Source organism: Cyprinus carpio, chromosome B11 (assembly GCF_018340385.1).
Source record: "Cyprinus carpio isolate SPL01 chromosome B11, ASM1834038v1, whole genome shotgun sequence".
In the NCBI taxonomy this organism is placed as follows: Eukaryota; Metazoa; Chordata; class Actinopteri; order Cypriniformes; family Cyprinidae; genus Cyprinus; species Cyprinus carpio.
The window spans coordinates 7,236,820-7,257,287 of NC_056607.1; the positions used below are offsets into that span (position 1 = coordinate 7,236,820).

The 20,468-nt window shown below is 34.5% G+C and overlaps 1 protein-coding gene across 7 annotated transcripts in view; it reads right to left on the minus strand.

The window, feature by feature from the left end:
• kcnab2a (potassium voltage-gated channel subfamily A regulatory beta subunit 2a) overlaps nucleotides 1–20,468 on the minus strand; it is a 137,817-nt gene that overhangs the window by 1,113 nt on the left and 116,236 nt on the right. For all 7 annotated transcript variants that reach the window (XM_042733704.1, XM_042733700.1, XM_042733702.1 and 4 more), the window contains 9 exons: nucleotides 16,614–16,658; nucleotides 15,265–15,309; nucleotides 14,967–15,010; nucleotides 14,767–14,853; nucleotides 13,957–14,042; nucleotides 11,840–11,960; nucleotides 11,664–11,758; nucleotides 9,022–9,142; nucleotides 5,354–5,442 (listed from right to left, as the gene is read on the minus strand). In XM_042733704.1, the coding sequence (XP_042589638.1) occupies nucleotides 5,354–5,442; nucleotides 9,022–9,142; nucleotides 11,664–11,758; nucleotides 11,840–11,960; nucleotides 13,957–14,042; nucleotides 14,767–14,853; nucleotides 14,967–15,010; nucleotides 15,265–15,309; nucleotides 16,614–16,658 (733 nt within the window). The remainder of the gene's footprint in view (nucleotides 1–5,353; nucleotides 5,443–9,021; nucleotides 9,143–11,663; nucleotides 11,759–11,839; nucleotides 11,961–13,956; nucleotides 14,043–14,766; nucleotides 14,854–14,966; nucleotides 15,011–15,264; nucleotides 15,310–16,613; nucleotides 16,659–20,468) is intronic.

A 20,468-nucleotide genomic window follows, 5' to 3' on the forward strand; every position in this document is an offset into this window, starting at 1 on the left:
CTGACCCCTGTCTTATGTAAATGTGCACAAAATGTAATAATAATAATAAAAAATACATTTGCACACCTTTCTTATTCATTTTTTTTAATAATTTTGAGATTTAAAAAATGAACTCATAAAATATTTTAATTGAAATTTACTAATGTCCTCCTAATACCTGAATATTTATATGATGTGACTCTGGACCACAAAACCAGTCTTCAGCAGCACAGGTATATTTGTAGCAATAGCCAAAAAACATTGTATGGGTCAAAATCATTAGGATATTAAGTAAAGATCATGTTCCATGAAGATGTTTTGTAAATTTCCTACCGTAAATATATAAAAACTAAATTTTTGATTAGTAATACGCATTAAGAAATCATTTGGACAACTTCAAAGGCGATTTTCTCAGTATTTTGATTTTTTTTGCAAACTCAGATTCCAGATTTTCAAATAGTTCTATCTCAGTCAAATATTGTCCTATCATAACAAACCATACATTAATGAAAAGCTTATTTATTCTTATTTATGATGTATAAATCTCACTTAAGACTGGTTTTGTGGTCCAGGGTCACATATATATTTTTAAATATTTATATTTCCAGGTTATTCATGAATGTGATTACAACCTAAATATACAACCAAAATACACACACACACAAACACACACACACACACACACACACACACACACACACACACACACACACACACACACACACACACACACACACACACACACACACACACACACACACACACACACACACACACACACACACACACACATAAACGCAAACATACATACATGCACACACACACAACACACACATATATACACACACACATACATATATATACACACATTTTAGTGCTGTCAAACGATTAATCGCATACAAAATTAAAGTTTTTATTTACATATATGTGTGTGTGTTCTGTGTATATTTATGTATATATAATTACAAATACATACAGTATATATAGAAAATATTTACACGTCTATATTTATATTCATAATATTTATATTATAAATAAATATATTCATAATACAAATAATTATATTTATAATTTAATATATAAAAATAACCTATTTTTCCTGAAATATACTGTATTTGTGTGTATTTATATATACATAATAAATATACACAGCACACATACATAAATTATGTAAAGAAAAACTTTCATTTTGGATGCGATACATTTTTGACAGCACTAATATATATAAATTGATATGTACTGCATATATTCACAAGCAGCAATCGACCCTTGGCTAAGCTCCGCCCACCTGCACAGACAGGCTTTACAGCTTTACAGAACGTCCCATAGGAACAGAGATTTCTGTGAACAGCATGATTTGCTGTAAAATGGGCTCATAAAGTGATTAAAATCGAACGGATTATACTTATGAGACTGGAAAGCACATCATTATATTGTTAAACTGCCGTAACATGATTAAAATGGCAGAGAGTTTGAATCAGAACGGATGCAAATGCTTCTCACAGCCAGCCAAGCACAGAAAAGACTCATCTGATAGCCAATAACTAAAACATCTGTGCTAGAAATATCAAAATATAGGTACCTTCTATCACTATTACGTGCTAGGCAATGGTTTATGTTGGGTTTTGGATAACTTTCAGTTAAAAATATCTTCTGATGTCTAATAATAGAGTACTGTAGGGATGGTGTATCCAAAATCAGCTCCTCTGGTCCCACCGTGCTGAAGTCAATGGGTTTTTAGTTAAATGCTTGAAATAAGGTCTGTGATGAACACAAGCTACAACATCAAGTAATAGAGGCTTGTTTTTTTCTTGCTCTTTATAATCACAATCTTACAAACTACTTGAACACAGAGTTTCAGAAAAAAGTGTTTTTGAATATAAAGCCAGAAGTCATGTGACTCTGGTGTAGTTCATTTATAGCCTATGTTTAGCTTTTTACTTCTGTAACAATTTAGGCTTCAAAATTCATTCAAGTTGTGTGAATTTTTGAAGATTAATATAATAAATTAAAGATGCAAGAAAAAGCATTGCAAAGGGGTGAAACTTTCCATGGGAAGTTAAGCTGGGGAATTTTGGAAATACTGGAACTGGAATAATTCTAGAATGGTAAAAACTATACATCAGACTATAACCTACATTCTTGTATGATAACACAAAAACTGGCTGGCCGGAGGCAGAAGAAACAGCATCAAAGTTGAGCTAGTTAGCACCATGAAAGCTAGCCTATTAAACTGTCAATGAAAATGTGAGCGAGTTTACATTTAGCATATAAACGCAGACAGAATAGCAGAATCAAGTCATAAAAACAGAATTTACTGTATAAAACAGAATGACATGGAATTTGCCAAATTTTGGATGGATACATTAGTTCTGTCAGTACACCTAAACGAAAAGGTGATATGGACTAGTGTCTGTGAATATTAAGCCACAAACATACCAATGAATCCTGCATGTTCTGCGTGTCTCTGTGTGAATAAATGATGCAGACTAAAAAAATAAAACTGATTTTGAGAAAGAAAATAAAACATATTTCATAGGGCCTTAAAATTGACTTTTTGTTAAACTTCTAATAAATCACTGTTTAATATTGTGAGTTCAATCATTAGACATGCAGAGTGCAAACATACATACCAGCCACACACACACACAACACACACATATCCACACACACACATTACATTACGAGTCTACACATTTTAGTGCTGCACCGCTATACAGAGTAATAACGCCGGCCCATACAAATTACAAGTTTTTATTTACATATATGTGTGTGTGTTCTGTGTTATATTATGTATATATAATTACAAATACATACAGTATATATAGAAATATATTTACACGTCCTATCTTTATATTCATAATATTTATATTAGTAAACTAAATATATTCATAATACAAATAATGATATTTATAATTAATTATATAAAAATAACCTATTTTGTCCCTGAAATATACTGTATTTGTGTGTATTTATATATACATAATAAATATACACAGAGAAACATACATAACTTTTATGTAAGAAAAAACTTTCATTTTGGATGCGATATTACAATTTTGACAGCACTAATATATATAAATTGATATGTACTGCACTATATTCACAAGCAGCAATCGACCACCTTGGCTAAGACGCACCGCCCCACCTGCACAGACAGGCTTTACAGCTTTTACAGAAGTCCCATAGGGAACAGAGATTTTCTGTGAACAGCATGATGTGCTGTAAAATGGGTCATAAAGTGATTAAAAATCGAACGGATTTATACTTATGAGACTGGAAAGCACATCATTATATTTGTTAAACTGCCGTAACTGATTAAAATGGCAGAGAGTTTGAATCAGAACGGATGCAAATGCTTCTCACAGCCAGCCAAGCACAGAAAAGACTCATCTGATAGCCAATAACTAAAACATCTGTGCTGTAGAAATATCAAAATATAGGTACCTTCTATCACTATTACGTGCTAGGCACAGTGGTTTATGTTGGGTTTTGGATAACTTTCAGTTAAAAATTCTTCTAATGTCTAATAATAGAGTACCTGTAGGGGATGGTGTATCCAAAATCAGCTCCTCTGGTCCCACCGTGCTGAAGTCAATGCCGGTTTTTAGTTAAATGCTTGAAATAAGGTCTTTGATGAACACAAGCTACAACCATCAAGTAATAGAGCCTTGTTTTTTTCTGCTCTTTATAATCACAATCTTACAAACTACTTGAACACAGAGTTTTCAGAAAAAAGTGTTTTTGAATATAAAGCCAGAAGTGTCATGTGACTCTGGTGTAGTTCATTTATAGCCTATGTTTAGCTTTTTACTTCTGTAACAATTTAGGCTTCAAAATTCATTCAAGTTGTGTGTGAATTTTTGAAAGATTAATATAATAAATTAAAGATGCAAGAAAAAAGATGCAAGCATTGCAAAGGGGTGAAACTTTCCATGGGAAGTTAAGCTGGGGAATTTTGGAAATACTGGAACTGGAATAATTCTAGAATGGTAAAAACTATACATCAGACTATAACCTACATTCTTGTATGATAACACAAAACTGGCTGGCCGGAGGCAGAAGAAACAGCATCAAAGTTGAGCTAGTTAGCACCATGAAAGCTAGCCTATTAAACTGTCAATGAAAATGTGAGCGAGTTTACATTTAGCATATAAACGCAGACAGAATAGCAGAATCAAGTAATAAAAACAGAATTTTTTACTGTATAAAACAGAATGACATGGCACTTTGCCAAATTTTGGATGGATACATTAGTTCTGTCAGTACACCTAAACGAAAAGGTGATATGGACTAGGTGTTTTGTGGAATATTAAGCCACAAACATACAATGAATCCTGCATGTTCTGCTTGTGTCTGTGTGAATAATGATGTGCAGACTAAAAAAATAAAACTGATTTTGAGAAAGAAAATAAAACATATTTCATAGGGCCTTAAAATTGACTTTTTGTTAAACTTCTAATAAATCACTGTTTAATATTGTGAGTTCCAATCAATTAGACATGCAGAGTCTAGAAATATTAAAACAGGATCCAGAAAAATTTAAACTGTAAAAAAAACATTGTGATTTAGTATTTGCGAGTTAAGTAAGGGATAATGTACATCCAGCTGGTTGTTATCTCCGTGAAACCCCGACAGGGTGATCAGGACTTGTATCAGCCTGGAGGGGTTTATTCTGAGATAACAACTGGCTGGATGTATAAAAGATTTGTTTTTACCATATATGTTGAAATTAATGCTGAAGTCTTCCATTGTAGCACGCGGTGGTTAAGTGTTTTCAGTCACAAGATGGCCCCAGACAGTCAACGATACCCGAGTGACTCGTTAAGCAAATAAGTAGTACTGGTCAATATAACTCGTTGTACCCGGATGAGCGGTGTGTTTTTTTTGTTTTTCTATTTTTATATTGTTATATGGTAATGGTGTATGGCGTGGATTGAGTGATTGGAATCAAGTATTCAAGTGTTCAATGTAATAAACTTCAATACCATAGATCAAACATATTAACCCTATTAATATCATCAAAACTTACTTGACTGGATGTAGTTTGTTGGGCTCAAATGCAGTCGTGTGGCTTTAATAGACCTGCTGTATTGTGCAGGGTTCTAGAAATAATCTGTGCAGCTGATTAAAATTTTAAATTCACATTAAGTCCCATGGAAAGTTTCCAAATTTGAAAATTCTGGAATTTTGCAACCCTAAAGAATGAACTTTTGTTGGTCACAGAGCTCATTTTCTGCAATGATCCGGAAGCAAATGAAACTGGAGCACTCTATATGGCAGCAACACTGAGATTGGTCAATAATGATTTTAAGGCGGGGCTTAGCATTTGATTGACAGATTCCACTTTCCGCATGCACATATGCATTCTCACCTGTATTGCTCCTATATTCTCCATGAGCTGATCCGTGCTGGAGGCTCCAAGGAGCACAGAGCTCACACCTTCATTTCTCAGGCACCACGCTGGAGACGAGCAGCAAATATGTTGAACATACAGCATAAATAACATCATACACAACACATGACACACTCTTACAGTAAAACCTATCCATCACAAAAACAAATGTTCTATTTAAAACAAAACATGTATATGTATATACAAATTAAGCCATTTCCGAAATTAAAGCAGCTACTTCTCCCACTCCTACACACACTGAAGCATCTCACTTAACACACAGCAGTTGCCAGACCACTCTGTTACCATGGCTCCCAGCACCAGGACACACTGAGCGAGCTCAAAATCAGAGCTGCGCGAGCTTTTTATTTTTCGCAGGAAGACGAGCGATATCTGCAGGAGTGCAGAGGAGGTGAAGAGGAGCCATGTTGACTGCTGCTGTTCCCTAAACACGGTCCATGCAACACTGCCGCCACACACAGACAGGAAGGAAACTCTGTGGGGATTTGAATCCCTCCTGGGAGCTTGTTTGCGTGCGTGTGAGTGTGTGTGTGCCATCTGTGGCACGGTGTGTTGGCACTGCAGTGTGTTTACTGTACTGCTATGTGTGTGTGCCTGTAATACGATGGCCATTTGGAAGCGTGTTCATATTTTTCAAGGCAACACTGTCAAATGCTGCAAATGATATGAAACATTCAGCTCTGATGTTCTGGGTAAAACGACAGCGGATTTTAATGGATTTTAGCACTTTACCCCTAACAGATCGCTTTGTCTGAACACACACACACACACACACACACACACACACACACACACACACACACACACACACACACACACACACACACACACACACACACACACACACACTCACACACACACACACACACACACACACACACACACACACACACACACACACAATGAGAAGGGCAGTGCATATGGAATACAATCACGCCGAAACTGTAACAAAGGAAAATGATTAACAATTTTTTTCTAATTTGTATTACTACTTTTCTAGTATATTTTTAGTAGTATAATTTGACAAAATGCTACATTAGTTTTATGTTACAATTTATTGCACATCAGTGAGTTGAGGCAAAAAAAGGTTGATTGGTTTGTTGTTGGACCTTGTTATTTATTTTAATTAAGGGTTATTAAACTAGGGTTATTTTTAAAAGTAAAACCGTAAAACATCTCAAGCTTAATAATAGTGCCTGGGCATCATTTTACAAAATTATAATACATATAATTGTGAGTTTAATGAAAAGCTAATAATTAATTAAATCATAAAAAATGTCAAATTAAAATCATTTTAAAATAACTAGTCAAAATAAAACACAATGAAATATTTTTTTTTGTTGCTTGTTGTTTTGTTGGTTTATTAGGGAGGAATTTTTAAATGTGAAATATTTTTGGGGAGTTTTTATATTATGAATAATTTATTGCTATTGTGTGAATATATGTAATCAAGTAATCAATAAAAAGTTAGCTGTAGTCTGATTATGAGTGTTTTAAAACAATTTAATCTAATTACAAGTACCTATTTTTTTTGTGTGTGTGTGTGTGTATGTATATAAATATATATATATATATATATATATATATAATTGCTATAAATATATATATATATATACATAAAAATTTATAAAAAATACTATTTTTCCTATAGTAGTAAAAATACTGTTTTTAATTATTTTCATCTTTATTTATTTTAAAATGTCAATGTATTTAGCTCCTTTTGTTAGTAACTTACTCTAACAACTTTATCAAAAGAGAAGCTTCACTGCAGTTTAGATACTTTATTAATTCACAGCCTCCACCAGCACTGTCAATAACACACTATGATGTCATCCCTCAAAATCATCTGCCCATTTACATGCGTGCGCTTTTCATTAACCCTGACAGCGGATCTGACCCACAGCACTATTTTTAAACACACTGGCGGTGGTGTAAATGAGCAGCGGTGGCTGTGTACCGGCTGTGAATCGATTGGCCACGCTTGTGCGGGGGACGAGGGATTTGCACAGCCCGGGAGGGGCTGGCAACCCAGTAATGAGGTGTGAAATGTAATGTACGACTGCATTACAGGACAGGTGAGGGAAGGGGACGTGATTTGGGGATTGAGGTCCTGTCAAAAACTTTATTCCCCAGCATCCCGCAGTCGATGAATCACAGAGGGTGTGCTGTCATGTACACGCTGCCAATTTATGACTTTTTTGAGGTCGGGAAGATGAAACTTCATGCATCTGATTTATGAAGGGTATCAGACTGGGGTGGGTGCTGTGATGGCAGTATAGACTGTATGACGACAGCAATCTGTGCTGCTATAACATTTATACCGTGGGAGATACATTTGTGGGGTTACGATTGAACAGGACTGCTTCATGTCATAATTTAAGTCAGTGAGAGCGATGAAGAAACACGCAGTAATGCGAAAATACAGAGTGGGACCTGATCAGGAAGGCAAAGAAGAATGAGCTTCTAAAGAATACATTTTACTGTTTTTCTTTCTGTGTTTCAAAATGTGAAGCAGTTTTTGCACAAATGCCAGATTTTTTTTTTTTTTTTTTACAAATAATTATTTTAATCGAATGATTACAAAAAAAAATCTTTTTAGAATTATTTGTTATAAACATTTATTTTGATGAAAATAATTACTAAGAATACACAATAAAACAATTACATTTTTTTAAATAAACAATTTTGATGAGATAATTACTAAAATAAAATCAATTATTTGTTATAAATAACTTTTGATAAAATAACTAACAATAAAATAAAACAAAATAATGAATAATATATATTTTTTTCATTTGTTAATAACTATTTTGATAAAATAATAATAATAATCATTCCTTTTCTGGTTTATTTTAGATATATAATTTTAGATCTAATAATTACTAATACAAGTAATTGATACTAAAATAAATAAATAAATAAAATAATTCAATAATCAATTAAGCAAAAAAATTATAACACATAGTTGTCTAATACATAAATTATGTTTTTGTTACATTTAAATAAATAACATATTGTGTTACATACCATTACAGTGATATAAAATTTCTTTGTGATAAGATTTTGGTATTACCGCCCACCCCTAGTCTTAACGCTTTGAGTGTTTTGGTTTTTGTGTTTTTTGGTTTTGCTTTTATATTGAGTTTTGCGGTGTGTAGTGGTTAGTGGTTACAAGCTCTCAGCTCTTAAGATTAGATTACTGTACTTTGAAAGGATGTACTTAAATCAAAGTGTCGCAGTCCTTATAAAAGCCTTCGCTCTAGATCGAACAGCACATATTTCTTTGAAACTTTATACTCCATTCTCTCTATAAAGCATTACACAACACTTCCCATCTCAGATACCACACTGAGCATCATAAAACACTATACGAAATCGATTTTAAACTATTATATTTATCCCTACACTTAAGCAAGAATACGATGCTGGGAGGAACACTCTTCCATTAACAGCCACAAACTAATTGCATTTGTTTGGAGAAGCCATCCGCAGACGGACAGACGCTTCCGCTCCGGCGGTCTGAGGAAGGGGAGGATGAGAGGGGGAGAGGATGAGCGAGGCACAGGACGGACGGACAGACAGACAGAAAGAGAGAGAGCGGCAGTGTGTCTTTGGGTTAGGCGTACCGATGGCTAGCTGTGGCAGCGTGCAGCCCAGCCGCTCAGCGATTGCCTGCAGCTCTTTCAGCTTCGCCTGCTGGCGTCGGCCCTCCTCGCTCAAGATCTTGTCCTTCAACCACTGGTAGCCCTGTTAACAACACAGCACACCTGCTCAAAAACAGGGTCCCACGCCTACAGCGGTGCACTCACACACACACACACACACACACACACACACACACGCTCTCAGACACATAACACCCAGCAGCACCTGTGTGGGCGAGGGCCTGTTTTTAAACACGTGACTCTGTCCGCCCAAAAGCTCAAATGAGCAGAGATGAACTCGCTCAGAGAACTTTAGGGGGTAAAGAGACCTCATTCACACACTCACAAACATGATCAGTTTGAAGTGATTTCTGAGAAAGCTGTGTTTGAAGTAAAAATGTAGTATAAATTAATTTTAAGCTTGTTTTTTTTTTCAATGTTGATTAGCTAAAATTACACATTACTTTCAATTTAAAGTCAACATGAAACACATTTGCAACTCATTGAATTTGGTAATGCGGCATGTTTCCAAGAGAAATTATTGAATATGATTTAATATGCATATTAAATATGTGAATAAACATTCGTAATTAAAATTAACAGCATCTCTATGTATCATTTCTTTTGAAATCATATCATAATAGATATCATTGTTGTATCTTTACTGAATTCACGTTAACCAGATTCAGTATATATATATATATATATATATATATATATATATATATATATATATTATATATATATATATATATATATATATATTTATACAGTACAGGTCAAAAGTTTGGAAACATTACTCTTTTTTTAATGTTTTTGAAAGAAGTTTCTTCTGCTCATCAAGCCTGCATTTATTTGATCAAAAATACAGAAAAAAACGTAATATTGTGAAATATTATTACAACTTGAAATAATAGTTTTCTATTTGAATATACTTTAATATATTCCTGTGATGCAAAGCTGAATTTTCAGCATCATTACTCCAGCCTTCAGTGTCACATGTAACATCCAGTCTATCACATGATCATTTAGAAATCATTCTAATATTCTGATTTATTATGAGTGTTGGAAACAGTTCTGCTGTCTAATATATTTGATGAATAAAAGGTTAAAAAGAACTGCATTTATTAAAAAAAAAAAAAAACAATTCTAATAAATATATATTCTAATAATATATTTTCTTTACTATCACTTTTTATCAATTTAACACATCCTTGCTGAATAAAAGTATTGATTTTATTTAAAAAAAAGGAAAGAAAAAAAATTACTGACCCAAATTACTGACCAGTAGTGTATATTGTTATTACAAAATATTTATATTTTTTTTTACTTTTTATTCATCAAAGTATCCTAAAAAGGTATCAGATGTTCTGAAAAAATATTAAGCAGCAGAACTGTTTCCAACTTTGATAATGAATCATCATATTAGAATGATTTCTAAAGGATCATGTGATAATGATCCTGTAGAAAAAAAAAATTCAGCTTTGCATCACAGAAATAAATGATAATTTTAAAGTATAATAAATTTAAAAACAATTGTTTTAAATTGTAATAATATATCACAATATTACTTTTTTTTTCTGTGTTTTTGATCAAATAAATGCAGGCTTGATGAGCAGAAGAAACTTCTTTTCAAAAACATTAAAAATAGTAATGTTTCCAAACTTTTGGTCTGTACTGTATATATATATATATATATATATATATATATTATATATATATATATATATATATATATATAATATATATATATATATATATATATATATATATATCCTTCAGCTAGTTGCAACATCTAATTTTCATTTAGTTTAACTTAAAGTACTGTACTGAAAGAACTAAAACCTAAATAAAAGTGACTAAAATCTATATACACATCAAAATATGTGTGAGAAAAAACAGTTATGTTTCAAATGTCAGATTCTAGTAAATTTGGACTTCATGTTGACTTTAAAGTAAAACCTATCATTTGTACTGAGTAGCAAAAGCATGTTTGTGTGTGTGCTAGACCAGGATAAATAATCCAGCTTCAGGTCCATCATTGATAAATATGAATTAACAGTGGAAAAGGACCAGTGTGGTCTAGTGATCTAAACACTCACGGGTCTCCAAATCCAGTGGACCCATCACTGTTCAGACCACCAGCACGGTTCTGTTATAGTCAAGTGTCAATCCACATGTACGTTACACAGAGGTAACAAGATATCAGGAATGATCAACAGTGTGACACAAGACTACAGGAGGAAGATGATGGGTCACAAAAACACCAATGAGCCAAAAACATGCGACTACGCCAACATAGAGCTCGAGAAACGGGTGCTTTTAGTGTGCACTTGTGTGTGTGGTTTAGTGTGCTTGAAAGAGATGGAAACACTGATAAAACAAGTGCCAATCCTCCTCAGAGTTACCATAGAAACTCATTAACATAAAGAAATATATGTTGAAGATCAGGCGTGTGGATTCATGCCATCAACAACAAACACATCTACAGGAAAACACCAACTATAGAACCTGGAAGACATGGAACACATTCACATTAGAACACCAAACACAAAGGAATCACATATGAGGCCACCAGGAAGAGGAGGAGGAGGAGACAGAGAGACTCATGGGATATGTAGTACCTTCAGTGAGGCGCGAGAGTAGGCCGGCACCCCGCTGTCGTATTTCCCTGAGATTATCCCACAGGCCAGCGGGGACCATGTCATCGCACCCACACCTGAGAACACAGGTCAAACCCCATTGAAAAGATGCATCTGGTCAGTGTTTCTGTGGCTTGAGCGGCAGCAGCACCACTCACCGATCTTATGGAAGAGCTCGGGAAGCTGCACCTCCACTTTCTCCCTCTGGAACATGTGATACTCTGACTGTTCGCAGATTGGTGGGATCTGGTTGAACTGTCGGGCCACAGAGTACGCTTCCTACAAAACACCAGCAAAATGATAAGGTTGGTGTGACGTATGAATGCAGCACCACTTGTGAACTTAAAAAGGTCAAATCATGGAAAACAGGATTTCTCTTGCTCTTTTTTGATTAAATGTGTGAAAAAATTCAACTCTCCCTCCCCAGTCCATTGGACTACGTATGTACTGAAACTAAACTGTAATTCATCAACTGTAACTGTAAATGTGTTATAATACACACACACACACACGGACAACAATTCACAAACACAAACAAATGACTTTGTCCATGAGAAAGTTCTTTAAGTCAGGGTTATTATAGATAACAAAAACTAAAACCATGAAAAAATAAAAAATAAATAAATATAACAATTCTGTTACCTAAAATAAACTAACTAAAATAATAGGGGAACTTCCGGTTAACTTCCTGGTCTGTGTTTGTTTATCGGTCTGGCTAGTGGCGCTGACTACAAGCGCAGTTAAAGTTAAGGTGATGAGCAGACTGAAGTGTGACTCAGGCTGTTGTGCTATGGGATGTTTCTCCCATGCATTGATTTATTTGTGGCGCCTGTCACAATAACAAAACTGACCACCACAAGACTTTCCAAAAGGCTTTGAAAAAACACTGCACGTTTCAAAATCAAAACGCGGCACGGGTGTTTTTATATCACTGTATCTCTGAAGGAAACCGACTGCCTTCAGAAAATTTTCGATGTCATTTCCATTTCATCTTGCATGTAATGCCTGATAAAGCAGTGTTTGTGAGCAGAGTGCTGCTTTGTGTACAGTTACTGGGGAAACATCCATCTCTGCCACTCCAAAAGCACCTCCTGCTGGCAGAGAATGAATTAGCATTTTCAAATCAGTCACGCAGCAAACATACTTTGCTTGTTATCAGAAATAATCTAATCTAGAGGGACTTTGCTGTTGTTATTGATTCTTTGCAGAAGTCTACCGGAAGTTAAGTTTGGGCCACAAAAGCGTGCATGCGGAGTAATGTTTGTTTATGTTGAAACAGTCTATACATAATTTAGTTTAACGTGATGTACTGTACTAAAATAACTAAAACCAAAATAAAAATCTATATAGACATTTAAAAAAAAAATCTAAACATGTTATATAAAATACTACAAATCTATATTGCCTTTAAAAATTTTTATGCTAAACACAAATTAAATTACTAAATATACTAAATATAAAATACTAAAGATTTAACTTAAAACTAAAACAAAAATAGAAAATACAAAAAATATATATAATAGTATCTATATGATATACTTTGAGCCAGGTCTTTGAATCTGTTTTATGAACAAATGACTCTTATGAATGAGATCTTTGAATCTAAGGTCAATATAATTATCAAGTTCTATAAATATAGATATAGAATAAAGTTCTACAGATACAGATATCTATAAATATCTGGACTTGAAAATTTCTAGTCATAAAAAAAAAGTACTAAAATAACATGCCGATAATTGTCATTGATTTATTCAAAAAACAAAAACATTTTGAAAAGTCAAATTTAAGTCACTGCATCTATAACAAATAAGACATGTCACTGATTAGTAAAACAATGATAATTATAAAGTGACACTAATCAAAGTCAAAACACTAGTCAAAACAACAGAACGCTTGTCGAATGATCTGTCCATGTAAAATTCGGTAAATGGTGGAACATTTTCGGTTAACGCGACTCAATTATTGGGCAATGGGACAGAACCTTTTAGTTACATATAACTAAACAAATGAGTTGTGACTGACGAGGCGTCACTGAACACAAACAACAGATCGTCTTTTAACATTCTGTCAGTGTGAACGGTTTGTCTGACTCAGTGCGGTGCTGTTTTAGATCTCTGATCCGCCCAGTATTTCAGGTTAGACTGTCTCACTGACAGCACTTATTTAAACAGAAGCATCTTTAGATTCATCAAGAGTTCTTCAGGAACAAAAGCAGCCGGTGCAGAAGCTGATTACAGGGGTGCAAACATCTAAAAGTTAGGAGTCTGTGACTCACCATGATTTCCATCGGACTCCAGCGTGACGTTCCCCAGTACATCGCCATTCCCTGATTGATCACATGGGTCATCGCCCGCACAGTCTCTGCCAATCAGACCGCAGATTTTCAGAGAGTTACAGCACTATTCATCATGTCACGCTGCCATCAGAACATGTCAGTACGGGTGAACGTGTGAATATTAACAAGCAAAAGAAAACAAACTCGATAAATGCAAGGGAGGGGAGTTTAAATGATAAATTGCTTCTGGATCTTGCAGAAGAATTTGAATCAATACGAGTAAGACAAAATAAACAACTTGTGCTTCGGGTCAATATCAACCTCAGCTCAAGGAGAAAAAAAAAGCTTCAAATGAGGGCTGGAAAAGATCCATCCTTAATTACCAACACCAGAGTCATTTACTGCTCTCGCCTGACTATATGAGATCTGTCTAAGAGCGCAAGAGAAAAACCGACTATTGAAGTGTCAAGCTCTTTAATGACAAGAACAGCAGAAGTCTACGGACCCCTGAGCTGTTTGTGTTTCAACCATTGAACTGTGTGAACGTTCTAAAGGGCAGCTAGGCTAAAAAAATTAGATCAAATAACATTTCTGCCTTGCTTTTTAAAGAGCAGCCACCCTTTCTCCTGAAAACATCGGTTGAGATTTAATTCAGGCTGGCGACTTACAAAAGGCCAAATGGGCAAATTGCAATGATCTTGCTTACACGTGATTTGAGGAATCAATCTGGAGCACAAACAGCACAGGATGAGTTATAGTAGAGTTTAATATTTAAAGGTATAAAGCAAATGAATTGAGACTGAGATGTACCTTCCATGGGTGTGTTTGGGTCTGGTCTGTTTGCAAACACTACGTCCACATATTCTAACTGCAGTCTCTCCAATGATGCCTTCAAACCTACAGAAGAGTAACAAATCAATTCAGCACACAATTAGTTGAATGAATGAGGCATTTACAGCAGTTCATGTCAGCTGCTGCTCTGTAACATGTATGCTTTGAGGTCCACTCACCTTCTATAATGTGTTTTCTTGACAGTCCTCTCTCAGTCTCTGCTCTAGAAAACAGCAGCATATGTACTGCATCTTTAGTAAATTATATTGCTAAGACATTACTTGGTTTAATATTAGAAATGAGGCCAAAATATTTTATTCAATTCAAAATATAAAACTATTTCAAAGACTTAAGTGTTCATATACCAGAAGTAAAAAGCAACAGCAACATTAACTCACAAGTGTAACATTAAAGCTTCAGAAGTATTTGTCGCATAATGCCATGATTCATTTTATAATAAATATTAAACATACATACTTTCCACCCCAAAATATTTTGGTTGTAATGACTAAGCTGGAGCGTCTGCAAAAAAAAAAAAAAGAAGAAAAATAGGTCACATTTTTTGAAAAGCTTTTAAAAACTAATTATCAAGTTGCAAATAATTACAACAGAATAATGGCTTGCGGTAACCATTTTAATTTCAAAGGAATGCATGGTCACACACACCTAAATGAGGACATAGCACAGACATCTGCTTTCATGTAAAGGTTCATAAATATATTTTATATTCATGTAATTTTTGTTATTACATACGTATACACGCATATATATATATATATATATATATATATATATATATATATACACACACACACACGCTCACACACACACACACACACACACACACACACACACACACACACACACACACACACACACACACACACACACACACACACACACACACACACACACACACACAGACAGTATACATACAGTATATACACACAAACACTAGTATCAGTGTTACATAATGTAATCTGGATTACATAATCAGAATCCAGGAAATGAAATACTTGTAGGTTATATTATGTTTTATAATGCTCATAATCAGATTACAGTTACTTTTTAAGGACTGTATGATTACATATTTTTCACACAATTCACTACCACTTAAAGTTTTTTTTTTTTTTAAGAATATCCTTTCCTCAAATAGAAGTTCTGTCAGATTTAGCTCACTTTCTCTCACAAATTTTAACTAAACCCACATACAGACACAGAGGACAGAAATAAGCTATGTCTCTGCAGAGGTGAGGGGTTGTGTGCCCTGATATTGATGCACACTGACTAGCAGGATGACTAAGCAGCACAATATCTCTCTCTCTCTCTCACACACACACACACACACACACACACACACACACACACACACACACACACACACACACACACACACACACACACACACACACTCACACACACACTCACACACACACACACACACACACTCAAATGTGAAGATCCTTTCTTGCAGAGAGCTCAGTTACTCTTCATCTCATTATGCAGAAACAGTGAGAGCCCACCCTGCATTAAATTATAACATCTTAACAAAAGGGCTCCTATTAACCATGAACCTCCTTTAGCTTGTGTTACATTACACACACATATATCAGGACATCAACTGCACAATAAACACACCCATGTGACTGTTTCATAATTCAATATCTAGATGGGACATCTACGGGGTGAGCCAGGCTTTAATAATTTATATTTCTGCCTGTCTGGGGTTGCAGTGGCACAATCTCTGAGGCACTGGGCTGAGTTATCAGCACAAGATAAGAAGCGGCTGAAGGAAATGAAAAGCTGTATGCTGTTAATGAACATACCTCCATCCTTTCTTCTTTATGATGTTGCCCAGCACCATCTCCGCCCTGGAACAGAAAACCAGATGGTTGTCGGACTAATCCGTCATTTTATTGACATATACAGCCAACAAAACAAGCCGCTGAAGGGACATTTCAAAGTTCAGTAAATCAGCTCTTTCAAGACGACAATATCATACAATACATATAAATTAAAAGCACACTTCAATGCCACAAGACTCTATTAAGGATTTTTATGAAAACATAAAAAACAAGCAATAATATTGTCAACCAAGAAATTTTGAGATTTTTTCCATTTCTCTTTGGTGACTTCCAGTGTAGCCCTCCCCACAGTGAAATCTTGGTCCAAATTTATGATGCAAACAGCTGTATATTAATCATCCAATATGTCCCATTTGGCTTTGAATGTCATGTCATTCAGTATGGACAGACATATTATTGGAAACATGCTATGACGCTCCCAGTGAACCTCAGACAGCACATTAACAGATTACTCATGGACTGTCTGATCCATATCACAAAACAAATGGCTAAAGTTTTTTTTTTTTTTTTTTTACTTTTCTGGGTGTCTCGGTACTCAGTTATTTTTGGTTGTTTTGTGACATATGCAATGATCAAAACTTGGGTTACACAAGGATAACATCTTCACTAACAGCTGGAGAGAATGCAAACATTTAAGGCAAAACACAACAGTTGAATAAGGTTAAAATTTAACCGATACAATGAAAAAAAATTAATTAATTTTTTTTTTTTTTTTTTTTAATATAAGTGGTTCCAAACAATTTCTTTTAGCTACATTTAAAAAAAAATGTTGAAAGTTACTAACTAAATTTGTTTATTTAAATGTAGCTAAAATAAATTGATTGTAACTTACCTTAATTTATTTTTTTTTTTTTTAGCAAATTCAATGAATCATTTTTTTCAGTGTAGATATTACTGTGGTGAGTGGTGCAGGTGTCGCTCATTATCAATTACTCCACCGGCCTCGCTCCGTTCCCACGGCTCTCGGCCCCGCCCCACTCATCACAATCACCATACTTTCCCAGTTCATCGATAACATTACAAACTACCGACACTGTTTTATATTACAATTTTATGAAATTTAGGGCCATATTTTCTAATAACTTACACCAGCGCAAACCGTATTTTGGCGTTAAAATCATTCTGTCAGGATTTACTAAAGACATACAGTGAAGAATTAGCGCTGAAAAGGCGTGGACTCCGTTATTTTTGCACCTTAACTTATTGAATATGCATTTATAGTAGTATCCCTTTCAGATGCAAAATTTATGGGAGAAAAGTATTAACATGAATCATGCAATGTGATTTACTAACATTTGCACTCGTCAGATTACTGGTATTTGCACCATTATTTAACGCCCAAAAAAGCATGTCTTAAAGCAGGTGGTAATTCTGCTCCTGGTAGATTGCGCTGGTCATTATGGAATGATTTGGGTGCGTCTGTGTTCTTTAATGTGCGCACTGTCAGTAAATCACCTGCAGAATTTCCCCTCCCATTGGCTCTTTTATGGAATTGCGCTCTAGTGCTAATTTACCCTGTTTAGTAAAACTGCCCGATATTCAATATGCAATATGTTTCAATATGCAAATTAGGCTAATAAAATTAAATAATAATAAACTAATTTGCATGTATTTTTTTCGCTCCATACATCAGAAAATAGTCAACACCCATACAAATATAATTTGATATTTTTTCAGGAATAAAACATTGTTTAAAATCAGTCAAATGATATATGAACAAACTTCAAAATATAGATTAAATACAGCTACACTGTTGGTGTAGAGGAGGAAAAACTCATTTTGAGAAAACAGACTATAAAAATATGTACTGTAATTGAAATTTACAGACACAAAGGGATAAAGTGCAATAAAATAAATACTTAAACGTGTATTTTGGATGTTTTCTTTTTTCTAGTCTGAAACAATACATTATAGCCAAATATATAATAGGCCAACATTTCAAAAGGATTTTGCTTGTAGTGTCTTGCTTTAAAGCGGTAAGGTATGTGAATGGGTAATTAACAACCTGGGTGCTAAAAGCATATTTAACTCCCTGAAAAATGTGCCTCCTTTTCATACGGAGATGAGGAGAACTGTCAGCAACAGCCTGGAGACTAAAATTCTGTCTGGCAGCCATTAGTGACGCTGAGGGTGCTAATTGGGCCCAATGAGGATACAGTTCAGGCTGTGACTGTCCCGGTGAGTGAGATTCTCCCTCAGGCCGCACACTAGTCAATTCAATGAACCGCTGTGCTGTAATTTAGTCCATGCTCACAGACGTAACAAATCCCACCCACTGCTTCGATACTAATCTCTCTAAAAATCCTTCTGCAATCTTGTTTTTTTTTTTTTTAAATCAGTATGGCATCTTATGGGAAGACAAAGAATGTTAAAGGAAGACTTCACTCTAAAATGAAAATCACCCTTATTTTGGTCCAAACCCCTTGAGTTTGCTTCTCATCTTCGGTGCTGCTATTTTTCATTTAGTGAAAGTGAATGAAGCAAGACGCTGTCACGCTCCAAAAACAGCAAATGTTCTTCTTAAAGTTCAACAATATCCCTCCCCATTCATTCTCATTAAAAGGAAACCAGCAGTGTGACTTTTTGTGTGTGTGTGATGCACAGATGGAAAGAAAACGGGGTTTGATCTTATAGTTCAGTAATGAAATTTTAACTGTTGGGTGAATGAACCTTTAACAATAAAGTTTGGCAGAAATGTTTTACTAGTTGTGCCATAAAGCAGTGTTGTTTTTAAGTAAATTTAAAACTATTAAAAATGTTTTTGTGAATTGAAATAAATCTGAAATAATACAAAATATAAATATTAGATGAAAACTTAACATAAAAAAAACAACAACACACACAACATAAATTAGAAATGTTGCCTTGTCAAGTAACTAAAATAAACAATGTTTAAGTACTAAAATAAAAACTGACTAAAGCTAAATAGAAATATAAGCAAAAGGAAAAGTACCAAAAGCACATAAAAAAAATGACTAAACCTAAACTAAAATTAAAATAAAAACAGAAAGGGAAAAAAGATAATTAAAAATAAATACTATAAGAGATTATAAATAATACTAAAATAACACTGTCTTCAGGTGAACTAACACCTCCATTTATTTTCTCAAGCTTTAACTGAGTAACTTACTGAAAGAAAAGGTCCAAAAGCGAATATAAGAAATGCAATTTTTGCATTGCACACAAGTGAAAGTCAGCTGGTCATGATCATCATATAATTAAAAATAAATAAGATAAAGCACATCTGCTCACTGTAAACAATCCATCTTATATATGTACAGCTTTGTGCATACATTTTTAAATTAATCCTTAAAAAATAAATATTATTATACAGTACATTATTCTAAATGATTGTTATTATAAAAAATATTTGATAACAGAAAGCTGTGACTTATCAATCAGAATCAAGTATTCCAGAGAGCTGTGTAAGTCCAACAAACTAATCAGTCTATCACAAAGATGGATGAACATCTTTAATCTTGACTGATTCGATGTTTCACAATGATCCAGGCTTTATATGAAAACAGAAAGCTGTTGAAAGCTAGCTGTTGTGTTTTGATTTAGTGGTCATTAGCTGCAGAGAGAGGTTCATTAAGCCACATGAATGTACGCTGCACTTTCTTAAAAAGTCCCAACTTCAAAGGAGGTTCCCTGAGACGGCAGAACACAGCTCATCTTTATAAGGATTTCTGAATGTGCATGCTAGTGCACTTATGTTAGCATGTTGAACAGAGACAGAGATGGACAGACATGTGAGGGGGCGGCTCAGCCTATGTTTTTGTTTGCTTATGTGCGAGGGAGAGAAAGACAGAGAGG